Below are 22,680 nucleotides of genomic sequence, written 5' to 3'. Positions count from 1 at the left end.
TTGATTAAAGGCAATAATCTATTTCGATTGCTCTGTCGGATATTTTACTATATATCCACCTTCTTCGTTTCCTCATTCTCACAGCTCACACCTTCTATTCTTCCTTCCTCAATTCATATTTTAAAACATTCGTTAATATGCTCCATCCCGTTCTGATCCTTGATATACTCCTAACTTTCATATCTGTCATTCTTCTCTTTCATCTACCACCGGAGGATTTTATTTATTTTTACTATTACCTTGGGGTTATAGTAATTTTAATTCTTCCGTACCTTTACGTGGAAATATGTATTGATATGCATGGTTTGTAATTTATGTGTTGTTATCGAGCTTTATATTTTCTTTTATATTCAAGAGTTCTATACTTTTGTCTCCTCTTCCCGACTTCAAGTCAAGCGAATAATGGTTCAAAATTCGTAGGTATGGATTTTGAAATGAACATAGTTAATGTTCTAAGAAGGGAATTGTAATGGCACGATCTTGATTTGTCAAATTACCAGAATACCTCGAAAAAGGTCGAATCATCAAGAAAAATATTTTCTTGATATATTTAGAGTTTAAGTAGAATACAAGAGTCGTGTAACATGGCACATGATGATGTTATGATCTGTGAATCATCACGTTCCATTTAGAAACTCAGCATGACTTACTGTAATATAATCACGTTGATCAAGTGTCATTATATTATACTAACTCATGCTTCAGTTCCTAACACTACTTCAAAAAAAGATTCATATTTTAAACTCGAAGGTTTCAGAATTTAGAAATTAAAATGGTTTCTTTTATGATGTAGCACAGATAGCGCGAAGAGATAAATAATCTCAGGTAAGAATAGTTATGAATATATCTTCAGAATTATCGAAGATATTTATAATGAAAGATTCGATGATGTTTTAGAATTTTAAAATATCTAGAATCAAAGGATGATGCGGGAAATTTGTCTGTGAAGGTTCAGAATAAGGAGTAAGGTATTCGCTAAAGACTTCAGCAGACACTGAATCATTTGGATTCTTTGAAGGTAGATTTCGTCCTTGTGATTTGTCCACAGCCTCCTTCATGGTTTGCTCAATCCATTTTTCAGTACCAAATCTTCTCTTTTCTGAGTTTTGCCAACACACTATTCTTTATCATCAAACTTTTAACTGTTACGGTTGTCTACAGTTTCTGCCGCTTCATTCAGCTTTTCCAAAAATTCGGAGAACGAATTCATAGATTGGGGTGTTTTTCAGAAACTTCACATTCGTAGTATGTAAGTCTTGGAGGTAGACGTTATATGTATATATATAACTATTGGCGTAGAATTGCTGCGAAATTCGAGAATAATGATTCAAGTTTTTTGGTATGGTAACTACCATTACAAGATGCAGATGAATACATGATAGGGTTTCAATGAATAAGTATAGTGATTTTTCGGAGAGGCTTAAAGATCAATGAAATTGCTGGTAAGTTTACTACTAATGTGATGGGATATAAAAGGTTCTCCGGTAATGATGACTAAAGGGCAACGTATATATCGAGGTTATAATAAGATGTTTCAACTGAAAAGTCGAAGTTGACTTGTTGGAGCTGTGGCAAAACTGGCTACTTTAAAAAGGAATTGCAAAGTTATTTTTTTGCTAATAAATGCCAAAGGATCTGACGCGGATACGTGTTTAAACTTTTACTTTAGTTTCCAGAGTTTTTCAGGTACATAACTATGGGTAACATGTGGTTGGATCGTCATCTCGATTGTTCATTATTTGAAGTGTCTTCAGGAATTTCGAAGGGTTTGAACACAGATTGTAATCGTTAATATACCTATGATGTTCTGGGATTTTGGGTGATACAATTATTTTTCTGGGTTCTATGAATAGGAATGATGTTTTAGCACAGTTTTGAAGTCAAAGTATAGCTTTGAAAGATGTAAGAATCTAAGAGTGATGGTTTCGGTTATATCTCGAGTTGAATTCTGAGGTTTCAAAATCAGAATATGTAATTAGATTTGAATGAGTATGGTTGTTTTGATTTCTATAAAAGAATGTATATTGTTGTGAAAGTAGTGAGTATAGTTGATGATTGCGGAATCAGATTCGAAGAATGTAAAATATTAATTGTGAATTTATATATCTCTCCGGTATTACCTACCCGTTAAAAAAAATTTCACAATTAATATTTTGTACAAAAAAATTTTATTACAATCTTTATAAAAATATATATGTGTATATTTTCTTCAGATGTAACATATATTTAATGAGTTAATATTAAATTAAACTCATTTGATTTACGGTTGAAACTAGAATTGAATAATCCCTAAAAACTTTAGAAATTACATAACTTTTACGGAATATTTCTTTAATGAAATTGAAATTACAAATCAATACTTCGTTATTTGTTGATGCATGATGTTGGTGTTTGTCGAATTCTTGTGAACTTCGCAAGGTACGAATGATGTTATCCGAAAAGTTTCAAGTACATCGATAATGAAAGTGTAAAATCAACATATATTTGAATAATACACTTGATTTATTATGAAATGAAATTCATTGAATTGAATTAGAGATTGTAGTTAACGATGATTAAGTCGCTAATGAAGAATGTACATCATAGCATATTAGTAATATGAATTAACCGAGTAGTTAAGATTCGCACATAATAGCTTAGTACGGAAAGATTTATTATGGTTTAAAAAAAATTATATATATAAGATATACATATGAATCCTTCAGTAGAAATGAGTTAATACTTCATAACTCGTTATTTCGATATACCTTTTGGTGATTTTGTTGTCGATATCATTGGTGGTTATGTAATTGATGGAGCTTGTAGTGTTACAGGTGTTGCTGGTGTTGGGAATACTGACGGTACTGGCGGTGCTAGTGATGCTGACGGTACTGTTGATGCCGTTGGTAAACAAGTCTAGCTTGTAAATCACGCACCATTCTTGTCAGGGTTTCTATTCTTCCTTCTATCATTTTGGTTCATTCATCTGATTTAAGGTTAGGGCTAGAATAGATAAGACTTTAGAGATTATATAATCGTCGCAGAATACTTCTTCAATGAAGTTTTGAATCAATACTTCATCGAATAATGTTGTTGGTACTCCTTGGTATCTATGGTGCGTATGAGGTTGATGCTCGGGGTACAGATTGTGATGTTGAGGTGTGGGATGCGGATATTACTGTTGGTGGTGGTGATGGTACTGTTGCTGCCAGTGCTACTGCTGGTGCTTGTAACCTTTGCACCATATTCTCTAAAACCACTACCCGAGCGCGAAGCGCGTTGACTTCTGCTATTACACCGGGATGATTGGTGGTTCGAACGAGCGGATGAATAAGATCTAGAATGTGAGATAGTATATAATCGTGACGAGATACTCTGGAAATGAGAGAGAAAATGGTATTACGAACAGGTTCGCCGGTAAGTGCTTCAGATTCTTCACCAAGAGGGCAATGTGGTGGATGGAAAGGATCACATTCTTCTTGCCTCCAATGATTAAGTAGACTACGAACCCATCCCCAATTCATCCAGAATAGATGATGGCTGATTGGTTGGTCCATTCCGGTCACACTGCTTTCGGAGCTCGAGTGAAACTCCATATCGGAATAGCTGTCGGAATCCGGGGAACTGGAACTGGTTGTAGGATTCATCTCGTACGGAGTAGGGAAATGATTTTTCGATATGAGGAAGATTATAAGACTTAGATTTGGTATTCTATAATACATAAATTACATATGTATATATAATACCAAAATTCCATAAATTACGGAGGAATCTTTGAAATATGTCAGGAAAAGTTTACAGTAACAGATACGTTAAGATATGAATTAGCAGATACGCTAAGATATGAATTTTGTCTATACACTATTTATGCAATCAATGCAGTAAGATGTGTCTAGACTAAGAATGATGAACATGTAATTTCCGACAAGAAATGATAAGCAAAAATTTTGACATGCAACTAAGGTCGAAGTCCAGACTCACTAATGCATCCTAACGACTATCAGTTAGACACACTAATGGAGACCTGGTTCGCTAAGACCACCGCTCTGATACCACATGAGACGACCCGTCCTAATCCATAAGGACGAATACAATAACATATGATTATATTACGAGGTATTTGACCTCTATATGATACATTTTACAAACATTGCATTCATTTTAAAAGACAAACTTTCATTTCATCGAAAGTTGATAGGCATGCATACCATTTCATGATATCCAACTATAAATGACCTAATCTATCATTTGCTTAATCATAATCTTTAATGAACTTAACGACTTGAATGCAATGTCTTTGAAATATGCCATGAATGACTCCAAGTAATATCTTTGAAATGAGCAAATGCACAGCGAAAGATTTCCTTAATACCTGAGAATAAACATGCTTTCAAGTGTCAACCAAAAGGTTGGTGAGTTCATTAGTTTATCATAATCATTCATTTTCATCATTTAAATAGACCACAAGATTTCATATTTTCATTTCTCATAAACATCATGCATGCATATAGCCATCTGCATAAAAATCATTCATATGGATTGAACACCTGGTAACCGACATTAACTATAATGCATAGAATATCCCCACAGACATCGTCGTCTGTATAATAATAATCTCGAAGTACTAAAGCCATCCATAGACATGAATGGGGGTTGTTAGGCCCAATAGATCTATCATTAGGATTCGCGTCAATTAGGGGTCATTTTCCTAATTCTTAGGTTACCAGACTTGAAGGGCGATATTCGATTTCGATAATCCAACCATATAATGTAATTTTTGAGTACTTGTGTCTATTTCGTCAAACATTTATAAAACAGCGCATGTATTCTCAGTCTCAAAAATATATATTGCAGAAGCATTTAAAAATGGAGCAAATGAAACTCACCATCCTGTATTTCGTAGTAGAATTACATATGATGGCATTGAACAAGTGCAAAGTTGGCATCGGATTCACGAACCTATATTAAATATATATATATTTATATGTTGGTCAATATCTGTCTAACAATTTAGGTCAAGTCGTAGTGTATCACAATCCTAATGCTCGAGACTATTATGCAAAAGTCAACAAAAGTCAACTTGATCCAAAATGACTTCCAAGATCTATACATGATTATTATATATCTTAAATATAGTCGTTTTATATATTTAACAAATTTTATTAAAGTAAATAATATAAATCATGTATTAATAAATAAAAATTTATATTAAAGTTTATATATAATAAAAATATACCTTTATATATCTTAAGTAATAAATTTTATAAAGTTCACTTAATATCATAAAAATATAGTGGTATGTATTATTAATGTAATTATATTACGTGTGATGAAAATATATTTGTATTACATATTTAAATACTATAATAATAATAATGAATAAAAGTTGTATTATTTTGAAATAACAATAATTATTATTTATTTTTTTACTAGTAATAGTAATAACAATATTTATTTACTAATGATGATATTAATTCTTTAAAAATGATAATTCTAATAATGATAATTTTAATAATAACGATACTTTTCAATAACAATGATATTTCTATTAAAATGATAATTTTAATAAAAATGATAGTTTTAATATTAATGATGCTTTTAATAATAATGATGATAAAAATAATAAATTGATAGTTTTGATAAAAAATATTAATTATTTTAATAAGATTAATAATAATAATAATAATAATAATAATAATAATAATAATAATAATAATAATAATAATAATAATAATAATAATAATAATAATAAAAATAATAATAAAAATAATAATAATAATAGTATTATTATTGATTATTAAATAATAATAATAATAATAATAATAACGATCATAACGACGATAACTATAACTATAACGAAAACGATAACGATAACGAAAACGATAACGATAACGATAACGATAATCATTTTAACAATAATACTTTAAAATTATAGATAATTCAATTGACGATATCTTCTAATCCGTTCATCAAAACCATACGATATCTAAATGAAAAGTTTATAAATTTTCGTCAGCTTTCCAACGATATGCATATCATATACCTTATCTCAATCGCATATGTAACAAATTCATAATTTATCATAAGTTATCTAATGACAAAATTAAACATACAAACATGCACAAACATATATACTCGAGCACTAGTCAGGGATACACTATTAATATATAAAAGTTAAGTTATGAGTGCTCACGTATCAATATTGAGATTCAATATTGCAGAAAAGTACGTAGACGCGACGGAGATGATAAACACTAGATTGACCTCATGAACATACCCCCGAACATACCCATAACCTCCATAGCTATAACCCATATTTTCCTTAGCTCTATCCCGCGCGAAAAACCCATTTTGAAAATAACTTGGACAACACTCAGTCGTAATATTTTATGTATAATACTAATAATAATAATAATATTAATACTAGTATTAATATTAATAAGATTATTAATAATATTAATCTTAATAATAATAATAATATTAATAATTATTATTATTATAATATATATATATATATATATATATATATATATATATATATATATATATATATATATATAGAGATTCGAGAGAAGTGAATGAAATGAATGAATCACAAACTGCAAAACGTTAGATTTAAAGGAGTTGGCCTCACCTACCCCCTCATGCGATCGCATGGGAGGCAAAGGAAAAAGCCATACGATCGCATGAGCTTCCCTTACAGCTCATATGCATTTGCCAAACTCTGCCGACACCTAAATTAATATTATTTTTAATATATAATATATTTAATCTTTAGAATTAATTAAATATTAAATTATATTTACATGCATAGTTAACTTGTAATTTTAACACTGATGAATTGTACGTTGACGCTCGACTTACGTGCCCGTTCCGGTTTTTCGAACGTCCTTTCGTACGCTTAGAAAACTTGTACTTTACGTTTCGCGATACGTACCTTTATCAATAATTATACTTAATTCACCAATAACTTTATCACTCGAATTGTAACTTAATCATTTAAGTGTTGTGGTCATTTGCTTCTATAAATCAATGTCTTGTTGTTTACCAAAATATATTATTTTGAATCAAAATGTTTTATGACTACGTTATATATATATATATATATATATATATATATATATATATATATAAGTTTAAAATATTTATTTAATAATATAATATTTAGTTTTTCAAAAGTAATTATATTTCAAGACTCATTTACAATCGTTTAAATGATAGAAAATATTATGTCATATTACGTTCACATTTTTGAAACACTATATATATATATATATATATATATATATATATATATATATATATATATATATATATACATATACATATATATATTTATAATATAAAGCTCTACTTAAATTCTTCTAATTCTGTATAATCAATTTACCTTTATAAATAACGGATTACAATAACTCAGTTTTTGAAATCGTTTTCATACGTTTGAAAATAGATTAGTCGAATATTATGGAATCTAGTTCTCCACTAACTTTTGTCTAACCTTCATCAATTGACACATTTGTTCTTACTTGTAAATCACTTTACCATTTATTCCGAATACCGTTAAAAAGAAAAGGTTTCCTAAATCAAAGTGGACCTCTCAACAGAGACTCGAAATCATACAATGTATCTGATAAATCAATCATTTGATATCATCTTCTAATTCCATCGATAAACATATTGAAACAAATATGTTCATGTAAAGTATTATACGTTTAATACTTTGTTAATATTCTCAAGTTATAATATATATATATACATATACATACATATACATATTCATATTCAATTATATAATGGTTCGTGAATCGTCGGGGTTTGCTCAAAGTTAAATGAATGTATGAACACAGTTTTAAAATCCTTGAGATTCAACTTACCAAACTTTGCTTATCGTGTAGGAATAATATAAAGATAAAGTTTAAATTTGGTCGGAAATTTCCGGGTTCTCACACACAAACCACCGATTAAATCAAGATCACGAGGGAATAATCCCCTTTAAAAGGCCACAGATGTTCATAACATCAAATAGTACCAATAATCCAATTCCATGAGTGGTATCGTCTCATCGAACTTCAAACCCACTCTTCATGCTTCATGCGGTATCGTCTCATCGAACTTTAAGCCCACATATGAGGTATCGCCACATCGAACTTTAAGCCCTCATCAAGCAATACAAAAGTAGTATGACATCGTCAATATCGAACTTTAAATCCATACATGAGGTATCGTCACTATCGAACTTAAACCCTCATCAAACAAACAATCGTGGTATGGCATCGTCAATATCGAACTTTAAATCTATACATATGAGGTATCATCACATTGAACTTAAACCCTCATCGAACAACGTAATAGTGGTATGGCATCGTCCCATCGAACTTTAAGTCCATACATATGAGGTATCACCGCATCGAACTTTAACCCTCGTCCCGCATCGAATAATACAATAGTAGTATGGCATCTACATCATCGAACTTTAAGTCCATACATATGAGGTATCGTCACATCGAACTTTAACCCTCGTCCCGCACCCTGGTCCCAATGTGGCCCAAAAGAAGTCTATTCTACCGAATATCGCTCGCCACGTCGTACACAAGCAACCAAATTATATACATAAACGTATAAATATTCCACTCACCTCGGTTACTTGAAACGCTAATCCGCTTGAGCTTCCAATCAACCAAACGTGAATCGCCAAATAAATTTACAAACAAATAAGCTAAACACTCTAGCTTATGCCCAAAACACCTTAAGTGTTATTTCGACCAATTTGCACTTACCTCTATTTCGACTAAGTCAAAACTCGCCCAAAACTCTCATAATCACAATTTACTAGTGATTATGTTCCAATCCTACATTTTACTCAAGGTTTCATCATCAAAACACATTACTTGCATCAATTTACACAAAACCCATTTTGACCTAATCTCAAGTCAAAACACCCATTTGCAAGCTTACACAATTAATCACTTATAACCTAAGTTAACTAGTGATATTAACACCCGAACATGATTATCAACTAATAAATTTCATCATCCAACCCAAAACCCAGCAACAATGGTCATCAACACCATTTACTAGCTCAAACACCCATTTATCAACTAGTGGGTTTACTCAAGAATACCCAAATCAAAACCCCAATTATGAACACTAATCGAACTATGAAAACTCGGAGTTAGAACTTACCAATACTACCATAACATAGCCGTGAACGAGATGAACAACTTTAATACCCGAGCTTTGGTGAGGATCCCACTCATTCTTCTCCAAATCAAGCTTTCTCTCTCTAACACTTTCTCACTCTAGGGTTGGAGGTTGAAGATGAGAGATTGAAGATAAGGTTGTGGACTTGAATGAGTCCACCAACCTGCCATTTTGTGGCCTAAAACAGACCCTCAAGTGAAAAGACCAACATGCCATTCATTAAACTCAAAACAGGAAAAGCAGAATTCTGTAGCAGGTGCAGCGCACCCCTTACCTTGCGCGGCGCGCACGAAGGTTATAACAGTCTGCCAGCTTTTAAAATGCACCACGCTTCACACACTTTACGTACACCATATCTACATTATGTGCAATAAATATTTGGGTCTTACACAGGGATGACATGTGGACATACCTGCCCACTTAATGACCTCGGTGGCATACTGTTTTCTGAGATAAGAACATGCCATATCTGGAACGAGTGACGTGAATGCCAAGAAAGTGGTTCAAATGCCCCAAATCTGTCATAGCGAACTCCTTATGTAAGGAGGTGATGATCCGCTGAAGGAAACCTGTGGAAGATGTCGTCAACACAATATCATCAACATATAAAAGTAGATATGCAGTATCGGAACCCTGTCGGTATATGAACAGAGATGTGTCACATCGGCTCTGAACAAAGCCGAGGCGATGAGCGTAACTAGCAAACCGCTGAAACCATGCACAAGGGGCCTGTTTGAGGCCGTATAATGATTTCTGCAGTAAGCAGACATGATCCGGATTTCGAGGATCACGAAATCCTGGAGGCTGATGCATATAGACAGTCTCAGAAAGCCGTCCGTGTAAAAAGGCGTTCTTGACATCCAGCTGATGTATATGCCAGTGTCGAGAAACCGCTAAGCTAAGAACCATACGAATCGATGTCGGTTTAACAACCAGACTAAAAGTCTCATCGCAATCAATGCCAATCTGTTGGCTGCGACCGTTAGCCACGAGTCGAGCCTTATACTTGCTCGAATTAACATTTGCATCATACTTGTGTCTGAAAAGCCACATGGAGCAAACAATGTTCGTGTCCGATGGGCGAGGCAGAAGAGTCCAAGTACTGTTGTTAATCAAAGCATTATATTCATCAGTCATAGCTTGCTTCCAGTTATGAATCATATTGTTGTGTCTTTCATTGATTGTGCAAATGTAATACATGATGAGAATATATAGGAATAAGGTTGGACAAACCAAGAAGACCTTTGAATATCAAAACATGAATGCAAGACTCTATAAATGTTCCTTTAACAATAAAAAGAATATGCATAATGTTAAATATACTCCTTAAAATTAAGTTTAAATTTATCATATATTTAAATTTATAAATTTAGTTGAATTATTTGTAAAATATATAAAAAAAATTAACACGAACTTAATTTTATTATTTAAATCAAGTACATTGGTTCTCATAGAAGGTAAAATTTCGAATAATCAAGTATACCGGTTCCCATAAAGGTAAAACTTCGGGTAATCAAGTCCCTTGAGCACCAGATCTGGTACCGGGTCGTACATCGTAGCTTAAACGTTGCTTAAACTTAAGCGTTAAGCTAAGTTGATGATCCTCCGTTTGATAGATACCGTGTAATAGATAGAAGTCCTATAGCACTTAAATGGTGTTACTTTTGATTGTCGGTTTAAGAATTGGTATATTTATTTATGAGTGAATTTTAAAGATTTTAAAAGAGATAAGGCATATGGTTCGTTGGATAAAGTGATTATTTTATTAAATTAAAATTAAATTTTTTTTTTTTTTTTTTTTTTTACGAGGAACTCCACTATGGGCCAGAGCATATTGGCCCCCCCACCGCAGGTAAACCCCGGGTAAACGGCAAGCCAGCCCTCCACCGCTACCAGGTAAGGCATTTTTCAGTTTGGTCATTAAATGCGGGCATCCCTTAGGATTGAACCCGAGACCTCCCTTCACTGAAAGTGCTGTGGCCACCAGGCTAGGCCTGGATGGTTAATTAAAATTAAAATTGAGTTTGGAATAAAATAAACCCTATAAATATACCCAATGCTGCTGCTTTCATAATACGCTTCGGCTTTACTTTTCTGAAAACAAAAACGAAAATGGCAACTGTTGGAGGAATTAACGAATCAAAGGGAGTCCAAAACAGCCTAGAGATGGATGCGCTTGCTCAGTTTGCTGTCGATGAGCATAACAAGAAGCAGGTACCCTTTTCTATTTTATTATTTTTCTTATAACAGCAAACCTACAGTTTATATAAATTAATGGTACTCAACATGTACGATCACGCAATTATTCCATTTATTTTATCTTGGTAAAATTATAATATGGGCCATACATGTGCCTTATATCAATTTGATCATGGAAGTATTTGATATTTGTGCTATATTATGTGTATATATTTATGCAGATGTTTTTTTGGGACTTGTTTAGAATTTTATGAATGTTTAAGGCTCCTCTTAGATTACAGCTCATTGTTTCTGATCTGCGAGTCAATTTCTGTTCGTTTCACATCTTAACAAATCGAAAAGCTTATCATAGTAATGTGTTTTTTCTTTGTCCGTTTTTTGGGTTGAAAGCAACAAGCACAATGGTTACGGACATAACTTATCGTTTATTTTGAGATTTTAGTGAGTGAATCGGTTAGCTAAAAACAAAAGTAAATTTTTATTTTTTTTTTATCAAACTATGACATAGCAAGTCTCCAAAATTTAAAAACCATCACCAAGGTCCAAAGTAGCCATGGGTGAAAATATGTAGGGGCAGGGGTCACCTGTCCCACGTGAATTTGTAATTTTTAGTGCAAAAATTGTGGATTTTTCGATTTTGCCCTCTTGGAATTTTTTTGCCCAAAAGTCTCCATATTTTGCCACCAAATCATCCATATTTTGCCCCAAAAACCTCCATATTTTGGCCAAAAAAAGTTGCAACGCTTTCAAAAAGAATTTCGCCCCCGGTGAAAAAAATTTCTGCTTGAGTGCTTCCGCCACTGAAAGTAGCCTTCTGGTAAGGTGTTTTGATTCCTCGCAAGAGGTCTTAGGCTTGAACCTAGCTAAACACCTTTGTTAGGTGGCGTACATCTAAATCAAAATAGATTCGCACCCTCCCCGCCGTATAACTTGAGGGAAAACGTCTTCCGTCTTCAGTTTTAGTTCCCAGATATATTTTTTTATTTATTAATTTAACCAACTCAAGATAACCTAGTGGTTGGGCCCCTAAGTTCCCGTGAATGGGTCTCGGGTTCAATTCTCATCAGAAGCAAATCTTGAGGTGACTGGGGACAAGGGTCGGAAAAGGTCACGCGTACCCGGATAGGGCGCGTACATTTGAGGTAAAGAATACTCCCCGTACCCGGGTAGTCTCAACAGGAAAAACCTTATTCGTTTACTCATTATGTAATTTATAAGTTTCTCACGGGGGGTGTATGTTGTCCTTCGCTATCAACACCAAAAGCCATGTGCTTTAGAGTGTTTTTTAAATAACTGAAAAGGGAAACTTTGCTTGACATATGTGTTACATCCCGTTGAAACCTGTGTAACTAAAGTCAATGAGCCTTCTCACATAGGGAACTAGTTGGGGTGCACTTGAATACGGATTGTTTTTATTCATTAAAGAGCTGTGTGCGTGTCCTCATCATTGTTTAAACTAATGTATTCACAGAGTTGACTGTTGATGAAAGAATTTTCCAATTAGATGTAGTCTCAACGTGAATAAGATACTTTCAGGATACGAAACTAGTATTGTATTTTCATTCTTTTAATTGTGTTTTTGCAGAATTCACTTTTGGAGTTTAAGAGGGTAGTAAGTACCAAGGAACAGGTGGTTGCAGGGACCTTGCACCATATCACACTAGAAGCACACGACGGTGGCGAGAAGAAAACGTATGAAGCTAAAGTTTGGGTTAAGCCTTGGTTGAACTTTAAGGAACTTCAGGCTTTTGAGCTTGTTGATGTTGCAACTTCAGCTTAACTTTCCTCTGGTATTATTAATCTTTTTTTTTTTTTTTTCATTATTCATCGTTTATAACTTAATATTTTTGTCTTTAGAACATGTGTACTGATCTGATATTGGTACACAGTCTTGGACCATTTTAATTTCTAGAGAAAAAGCAAAAAAAAAAAAAAAAAAAAAAAAAAAAAAACATAACGTGATATGATCGTTTTATGCTTCTTATGAAGCAGGGCAATGTTTGACATTTGAGTCTGCACATTTTTATTACTCCGTAATATGTTATGACTTTGTCAGATATCTAAATTAAGAAGATTTTGAAGCATTAAGTGAGTACCACCATCTATTTGGTGATGATAAATCCACTCAAATTTTTGATGTATCCGCTTTTTTTATGCAAATACATAAATTTAAGTGGAATTATCAAAACTTTAAGTGGAAATATTATCTCCCGTCTATTTGTATTGATCAAACAGATGATCTGAAAAGAGATTAGAGCGTGGAAATTGCTTTAAATTACATTACTATCTGTTTTCAAATGCAGGTGAGAGTGCTGATGGGTGTCGAGCTTGAACTTGTGTCGCATTTTATTTCAGTTATTTCTACAAGTATTATCTAAGTTTGTTTTTGGTTATATTGTATTATAAGATGGAGACCGTAATGTTCCATCTCTATTCCAGTAATATATTACTCGTATGTGTTTAAATCAGTCATGTCATATGAGCAATTTCAAGCTCTCGATCGTATATCTCTTTTGAGATTCTTTTCTTCTCTATAATGTCGCATAGCCTACGCTGCGGTTTCAATGTCTTTAAACAACCTCTATATGAGTATATGGTAGCTGCTGAAATTAGTCGGGAGATAATTAAATCATGTGATAAGAACAAAATATCTGAAAGGAGTCAAGTACATCAAGATTCAAAAACCAAAAAGTTGAAAGAAATTTTCTGACTTGTATATACACCTGAAAGGAAAGGGAACATCATATGATTTTTCATCATTTAGTTAACCTGCTTTACTCTAATTTACCTTCATCTATCTGCTTGCACAATAAGTTAATATCTACCTAATACAATCTTGCTAAGTAAACAAGGATCCTACTAACCAACCAACCTATACAAACAATCATTCCTCTTCATCATAGTCATCGTACTCTTCATCTACTGTCATGTTTAAGTTACTAAGCTTATTTGGACAACTCCCCATTTTCTCCACATCTGCAACTGACCAACCTGGATATTCTTCAGGTTTCAATTCATAAGTAGGGTCCGCTGATGACCCGTTCATTACTACAGGTGGGGTGTCTCCATTTTCATCCAAGTCTAGGTTAAGGTCAAAGTTCCTAACCGGGGTTGGGTCAACCGAGTTTGCAATATGGTTCTCTTTAGAATTAACATCTTTTTCGTTTAATTTTGGCATATTATTATTATTATTATCATCGGAGCACTGAAGAAATTTAAAATCCCATTCGGAGGTAAATGCTGCCTCTCTATCTGCCTTACGAGGTCTGCCACGGCCCCTTTTTCCTCCTGTACCACTCCCATTGGTGTGAATACTCTGTTGCTGTAACTACAAACAAAATACAAGATTTAGGTATTTGAGATAGTTGGCCAGTTTTACATTTTATATTCAAAACAATAGTCCCTTGTGTAAGCACGTGGAAAAAAATTCAAAATTTTGAACCCATTACTGATACATGGGTCGATTTGGGTTGAAATTTGTCTCAAACGGGCCAAATGGGTAATTTTAACTTTCTCTGGCTCGAAAGAAAAAGGTTCAAAAGTCATTCGAGAAGTGCATATAACCTTCTACGCTGTTCTATTCAAAGATATCAAGCTCACTATTTAAAAATTGTAGAGTTATGATCATAATAACAAATGTATAAATATATGCTTAACATTCCTTTTTTATGCAACTCCCCTGTATAGTGTTTGTTGGTCAGAGGCCATTTCAACCTGTACAAGACATTGCTCACTATGAACAGGACCCACTATGACTCATTACATGGCCCGCCCATTTTATCACCATTAGCAATGAGTATTAATGTAGTCATTACTGCTTACCAGCCTGCCCTTCTTTGCTTCATCATCACTATCACGATTGTTGTCATCATAAGCAAGTTTCCTGCTTAAACCAACAGTACCAAATAAATATCAGCATATAATAAAAAAACCCTCAATATTTCTTTATGTGTATAACATAATAAAAACGAGTGAAATATAACTCATCATCATCATAACCTTCGCTTAGATGCAGATCTGTCTTCCCCTGCTGCAACATCAGTGCCACCTAGATTTGGTACCTTATTAACAATCTCTCTCAGAAAATCAAACACATTAAAACTCTGGACACACTGCTTTCTGCAAAATTCACAAAAAATATACAAAATTTAACATAGAATCAGCATAAATTATTCATTGTGAGATTTAAGAAGGAGATGAGATAGTGAAATACTTACAAGTGCACGGAATTCAAAGTCTTTGCACCCTTTTGAAGGGTTATCTCATATGTCCGGTCACACAGATCTTGCAGAAACAATTCTAAAGCTTTAGCTGCAGGCATCATGCAAAATTATTAGGCTTTTAAGACCAATTTGACTTCAAATTAGTAACCTAGTATTTTCTAAAAAGTAGTATTAAGAATCTATAGAACTTTACACTTCAACATGGGAGAATGCACAATAATATTATTTTGTCCAATACAGACACATAACTAATACTGAATACGAAGTGCAAAAAAAAAAAAAAAAAACAAAAAAAAAACAAAAAAAAAAAAAAAAAAGATCGAGGCATGGTTACTTAAGGTTTTGAAACTAGATGAAACCCCCTTTTGGATGATTTGTAGCCCCAACATACCATGTGGGATATTTGAGCTTCGGCAACAACATTAATAATGGGAGATTCATTAAAAAGAACCAAATTGTAATTTAATTTTTTACACGCTTCTCATTTGGTTTGAAGTTACATAGAATGCATATGCATGGTGCTTCAGAAAGTTTTAACTAACACACCACCCCCAATGGTATTATAAATAAAATCTTATGCATCATACACATTTTTCCAATTACATATTATGATCTATAAAAAAAAAGAATTTTCTTATACAAGTGTGTGTGATTTCTTTGTAAAGACAAACCTTTCAAAATGACAGATGATATCTATTCTAACGCCTAACTTGAGTGCATAAAGATAGGACAAAATATGTGACTGGTACAAGACAGAAAAATGCACAATTTTTTGTGTCAAAAGGTGAATGAAATAGGCATATGTTTTAGCCCTGTATAACACATTACTCTTTCAAAATTGAACTTGACAAGTTGCCCAACAAAAGAGTACTATTTAAGAACAGGGACTGCAATTATCGTACTAAAAAAAAAAAAAAAAAAAGGAAGAGTTGCATATAACTCGGGGGGCTCGGGACAAATGGAGTTGTTACTTACAGACAAGAAGAGGGACAGCCATAGCAATTTTTCCAACATCCTCATCAGCCTGCATAATTTTCTTTATTCGAGCCTGTTTGAAGCAGAATAACGACACAAGTCAAGGCATTTAATTAGCCTTTACTATAAGTAGTAATATAAAGCTAGTTTTTTTATTCAATTTACATACTCACAGCTAATACTACACTTGATTTTAATAACTACTGAGCATCAATTAAACCCTAATTCAGAAGCTGTACAAGTTTAATGAAGTCTAGCTATGATTCGCTAAATCATACTATCATTCAGAAGGTAATTTCACTAAAAATTGTCAGCATAGCAAGTTGGCTTTGTATATGCTCAAACATATCATTATCAATCAAAATCAAAATTTATTATGTTAATTAATAAAAAAGTGAAGATATTGATAGAATACAAATTATAACATAATGAGAACTAACAAAGAAAAATAGAATGAAATGAGTAGAAGAAGAAATACTGACAGCCGGGAAACGAGAATCGAGTTTCTTCTTCATATTCGTAAGCCAACCAATAAACTAACTGACACTCAAGGGTTTATGGAAAGCGAAACCCTAGTTTTGTTTAGTTTTTTGAAGATGAAAACGGGACTATTATGTATTTTTCGTTATTTAAAACAGGAATTATCTGCGCTTTTGCGGGATCGTGAAAGTTAAATATTAGAATTATTATTTTATATTTTATTTATTTATTTATTTTTAAATTTAATTAGTTTAGTCAAATTTATTACCAATTATTTTAGTCAAATATTTTTCCATTTTTTTAGCAAGTGTGTACATTTCTTTGTATAACTCCAGATAAGTTAATTTAATATGTAAATTAAGATATACTCCGTAATGAATTAAAACCGGTTTTGATCCGGAAAAATCCGGTCTGTAACGTAAACTTAGATCCGGTTTGGATCTTCGGATCCGGATCTTCAAAAGCCGGTTTCGGATTTTCGGGCATTTTCTTTCGATCCGGTTTTTTAAAGCACCACTAGTGATATGGAGGTAATTAAGCATAGGATAGGCCACTTATTATACACGCAAGCAAGTCAGACGGTGTTTCACTAAATACGTACACGAGTTAATCTAATGTTAAATGTCCCGGTTTATCGATAAAGAACGTTAAAGAAAGTATTATTAAATACGTACACAAGTTAATCTAATGTTAATGAGGAGATATTGCTTGTTATATGATCTTATTGTAAAAGTTAACCTAGCTACAGCCTACATGGGAGAAATCAACAAGAAAAGGTACAGTATTATTGTACCGACTAATGAATTAAAAGCTTGCTTGCTAGAAGGATATTAGATTATATTAGATAACATTATTAACAACTCGTTGTTTGTATTTTTAAGTTGAAGTAGTGTATGCCTTGTATAACTAGGCAGTTGCAACTCCATCCATTTCAACTTATTAGTCTTTTTGGGACAATTTCAGCTCTTTTTCGGGTTCTCGACACACGCTAGTTTAATGATCCTACTACGTTTCTTATATCGCTGATTGTGTACAAATTGCCGAGGCGCTGATGAAAACGTAATGAAGGGTTAGATGCGTACACTATTATGTAAAGAGTTTTAAACAAACAATTACCAAGATGAATAGGAGTAGTTTTTTTTACTCACGTCATTCAGTTGCAACACAATATCAGTTAGTCGCAAAGTCGTGTCGTGATGATGTGTCTCTTCTTCATCTGGGTGCAATTTGAGGTCCTCAATCATTTCAGTTAAAGTCTCTACCTGCTTCGAGTGTCGCTTTACAAACGTATCGAATTGTAATCGAAGTATCTCAATCCTTTTTCTTAGTGGATTCTCTTCGGGCTGCACATAAATCTCCTCCCTCCAACTAATCATTTCAGGTTGGGCCCCACGTTGCTCTTCTTCTACTACTACTTCTTCTGGGGGTTCTTTTTTGAGTTCTTCTTCTTCTTCTTCGGGATATAGGTCATGAATAACATCTGCTTCGAGATACTTACGATAACTAATGGAACGCCTCGTCAAGGTTACCACACTTGCGGTGTCACATTTCACCCCCAAGTAATGGGCTATTAAGCTGACGTAATGCCCCCCACAAATTGGGCTGTTGGGATCCACACCACTGGCCCAAAGTTGTATTATTAAATTATTTTTTTTGACAGCGATTGGGATCACCCGAGGGGGACTAAACCACCCGTTGCGATCATCTCCCGTTTCGACTATGCCGATGCAGCGATAATAACCCCGCACCCATCGCTGTCCGGAGGAAACCTTGAAACTGGCCCAATGTTGTATTATTAATTATAACTCGTATTATGTCAATATATTGTGTGTATATGGTATAAGTCATAAAGATATACTTTCCTTAATTAAAACTCTCATTGTTATATAGTCAAGAGATCGAGTTAATTGTATCTGTATATAAACACGATTGGAATGAGAAGATACGTACATTGTCACACTTTCTCCTCCTAAGTAAACATGTCTAAGACGCATAAGGTACGCATTATCACTTCGTTTTTTTTTTTTTTTTTTTTTTTTGTGTTGCTCTTATTCTCTGCTTATTGTACACACTTGATTTTGAACTTTCTCAATTGTAAAAGTTGTAGTGCTTGAAGCCATGCTTTGTAATTTTTTGCTTTTCTATAAAAATATACATATACATATATTATAAAAAATACTACTGTATATGTATTATGTATATTATATTATTTAAATTACTTAAATAATTTAAACGCGTTGGGTATGCTGGGCATTTTTTCGAATATACTTAATCAGGTTTATATCTAAAACCGTCTCACGCATAAAAATTTAAAATCATTCCCATACTAGGCCGGCCTATAAATGTCGGGTTTCAGTTGATTATCTGTTATAGTTGGAGTTGGGTTTGTATGTTGACCCTGATTTCAAGGACTAGATTGGGTTTTAACTTGTTATTAGGTGCTTTATGTCTATCTTGGTGATTAGCATCCTGTTATGATTGCTTATATATGGTCTTAATAAGAGAAACTGTGTGCTGCTCTTTGCTGGGTTTGGTATGATTAATTAGTCCTTGATAATTTGTGTGTATTTGGGAAGACATTTTGACTGATTACATACATGATCTACTTACTTGGTTTTAATTAATTAATTGGGTAGCTTCAACGAAATACAAGTAAAGTCATTCGAGTGGATTTCGCATCGTCTAAAAGGAAAGAAGATAGATTGGCTTTCTTGGCTTAATGATCCTAGTGTTTATTTAAGTTTGATGTAATTTTCTCTTAGATCGTGTTTGTTATTTTCGAGTGTATAGTCTTAATAGGTTGGTTTGCTATCTTTGCAAACTAGCTTGAACTCTCTGTGTTGTTTATTGAAAGTAATATATTTGATCTTGTTTTTCCTTAAAAAATTTTTTTAATTAATTGGGTTATTGCTAACACTTAAATATCCACTTGGTTGGTTGCAGATATCCGAGAAGCAACAAATCACTACATCTACAGCAGCTCGAGTGGATGATGATCTGGAAGTCATCCTCTCCGAGTTTCAGATTGACTCTCCCAGTTTAACTCCTCACTATAATGAATATCGTGAGAGGTTAATCGAGGTGATGAAGAAACCGTTTGAAGCGCTCTGGGTTTTGAACTGGGAACCTTTGACACGACATAGTCTATACGTTACATGTAGGGGCATGTTGAGACAAGTGTACTCACTGGATGGGAAAAAATATGTAAGACCTATATTGACTGGTTTGAGTTGCTTCCTGATGAGGATCATAATCCTATTTATCAAAAACTTTGTTGGGAGTTCCATTCGACGTATTTTTTAAAAGAAAATCCGGAATCCATTGATGATAAGGATTTCATGAGATTTAGATTGGGTGGAGTGGACCGACACATGTCTTTGTTGGATTTTACCAAGTGCTTAAAAATCTACTCACCGAAAGAGATGGGTGAGAAGGTGTTTAATGATTACATCTGGTCGGGTGCTCGGGTTTCTTCTGCTATTACACCGAATGCGGATGGGGATTTTTTTGACCCAAGTAAAGTTTGGGAAGATTTAAGAAGAAGAAGCTCATCTGTGGTGTGGTCTACTACTCCCGAAGGTGGTGTGTCGGTGGTAGATATAGATGATGTTGATTTGCGTATATTCCACCTGCTTTTGACCCATAGTTTGAATCATCGGACAGAGGACACGAACAAGGTCAACTTTTTTGACCTTTGGTTGATGAAAAAAATAGAATCCAGAAGTCATGTAAGCATTCCTTATTGTGTGGCCTACTATCTGAAACATTGGGCCACTGGTGTCCATCCTGCAGCCCAATTTGTGGGGGACATTTCGTCACCTTAATAGCCCATCACTTGGGGGAGAAATGTGGCGCGACAAGTGCCTTAACCTTGGAGAGGCGTTTCATTAGTTATCGTTAAGTATTTCGAAGCAGATGTTATTCGTGTCCTATTTCTCGAAGAAGAAGAAAAACTCAAAAAAGAAGAATCCAAAGAAGACGACTCCGAAGAGCAACCGGCCCAACCTCAAAGTTATACGGAGGATGAGGAAGAATCCGAAGACGACCAATGGTCTCAGTCTGATACAGAAGAATCCGAATACGACCAACAACAACAACAACAACAACAACAACAACAACAACAACAACAACAACAACAACAACAACGCATAAATGAGCAGCAGGTAACCTGTCAGAAATTGGATACGTTTCTGAACCAACAGTTTCTTCTTTTGGAACATAAGCTAATGGATATGATTAGCACGGCCGAAATCTACCCGAAGGAGACTCTAACGCAACATCACCATAAGTTATCTTCGCAACTAGCTCTTGTTAAGTTCCAACTGACTAGTACTAGTAGTAGTAGTAGTAGTAGTAGTAGTAGTAGTAGTAGTAGTTTAGATTCGAGGATTGAAGGTGGTGGTATGCAAGCTAAGGACTCCAACTTCAATAAGACAACCTTGGAGAGGCTTCTCATCAAGTATAGTGATGATGATGATTCCGAAGTGTTACAATACATAAGACATACGTATACACATTTAATGTTAGTAGATAGTCGGTGTAATTAATGTAGTTAGTTGAAACGATGCAATTAATGTAGTTAGTTGGGTTGGTGCATTTATTAGGCAGTCAGGTCTTGTATCTAGGGTCTATATATATCCTCGTTGTATGTTGTAAATATGTATTAATCAAGAGAGATGAAATTACAGAGAGTTTAGATGTTTGTAAATGTTAAATTACATTGTATCAGAGCGTACCTATGAGTGTTTGAGTCTGGTCTGTAAGTCACCACCACCACCATAACCACCCGCAGCCCAACCCGCAGCCATCACTTCTGTCTCCAAATTGAAACGTTTCGAAGTCACTTTCAGATCTCACCACCCCAGCCAAACGTCCCAGAAGGTCCCGAATTGTATTTCTGAAAAAAAAAACGAAAAACTTCCGACAGCCGTAAGCCACCCCACACGCCGCCTATCACCACCAGTCGCAGCCACTCGCCGGCGCGTGAGGGGGGCATGGATCACTCTCCACCGCTGGTTTTCTTGTCCGATCGTCAGTCTCGTGATTCCGATTGCTCGTTTCTGGAATATTACTCCGATTGCTCGTTTCTGGAATATTACTCCGATTGCTAGTTGAAGAAGAAAAAAAAAAGGTCGATTGCTATTTCTCCGGTTCTCTTTTATATCCACTACCAAGTGGAGTCAGATATTTATTTACCAAACAGCTTAAACTTTTTTTATCCGTATTTTTAAGCTATATTTTAATTTTATTTTATTTCAAAAAAAAAATAGTTTTAAGTGACTGTTTTTTCTTTCCCGATTTGATGGATATTATAGATATGTTTGAAGTTTGTGGATTTGGTGGGATTTTGATTTGGTTATTTGTTAAGCTCTTACTATATCCATACATACTTGGTCCTGTGTATTTGTGGTCATTACAAAAGGATGATGAAAAGAAATTCTCATCACAAGTGCAAAGTTCTTCCACATTCACTATCTCTGCAGAAGAATATAAAGAATATGTTCAATTGAAAGGATCCGTAAAACTCGCGACACCATTTGCTGCTTTTGCTGGATCAGGTAAGTTTAATACATGCCTATTATCATCGGCCTCTAAATGGGTCATCGATTCTGGTGCTTCAGAT

General features: G+C 34.0%; 2 protein-coding genes across 3 annotated transcripts; one reads left to right on the top strand and one right to left on the bottom strand.

The window, feature by feature from the left end:
- Positions 1-11,214: 11,214 nt before the first annotated feature.
- Positions 11,215-13,289, top strand: LOC139861994 (cysteine proteinase inhibitor A-like). The gene is made up of 2 exons (XM_071850532.1): positions 11,215-11,394; positions 12,965-13,289. The coding sequence occupies exons 1-2, from the start codon at positions 11,293-11,295 to the stop codon at positions 13,157-13,159; spliced, it is 297 nt and encodes a 98-aa protein (XP_071706633.1). The 5' UTR covers positions 11,215-11,292; the 3' UTR covers positions 13,160-13,289.
- Positions 13,290-14,093: 804 nt separating this feature from the next.
- On the bottom strand, positions 14,094-17,196 carry LOC139861993 (uncharacterized). 2 transcript variants are annotated; one of them, XM_071850530.1, is made up of 6 exons: positions 17,060-17,196; positions 16,578-16,650; positions 15,597-15,690; positions 15,379-15,498; positions 15,202-15,262; positions 14,094-14,707 (listed from the first exon to the last, which is right to left on the bottom strand). In XM_071850530.1, exons 1-6 carry the CDS (start codon positions 17,090-17,092, stop codon positions 14,264-14,266), a joined length of 825 nt encoding a protein of 274 aa, XP_071706631.1. In that variant the 5' UTR covers positions 17,093-17,196; the 3' UTR covers positions 14,094-14,263. The 2 variants fall into 2 exon arrangements, with proteins under 2 accessions (XP_071706631.1, XP_071706632.1); XM_071850531.1 differs by having other exon boundaries at positions 14,094-14,701.
- Between the last annotated feature and the right edge of the window lie 5,484 nt (positions 17,197-22,680).

The sequence above is a fragment of the Rutidosis leptorrhynchoides genome, chromosome 8, assembly GCF_046630445.1.
Source record: "Rutidosis leptorrhynchoides isolate AG116_Rl617_1_P2 chromosome 8, CSIRO_AGI_Rlap_v1, whole genome shotgun sequence".
In the NCBI taxonomy this organism is placed as follows: Eukaryota; Viridiplantae; Streptophyta; class Magnoliopsida; order Asterales; family Asteraceae; genus Rutidosis; species Rutidosis leptorrhynchoides.
This window is presented reverse-complemented; position numbering and strand designations above follow the sequence as displayed.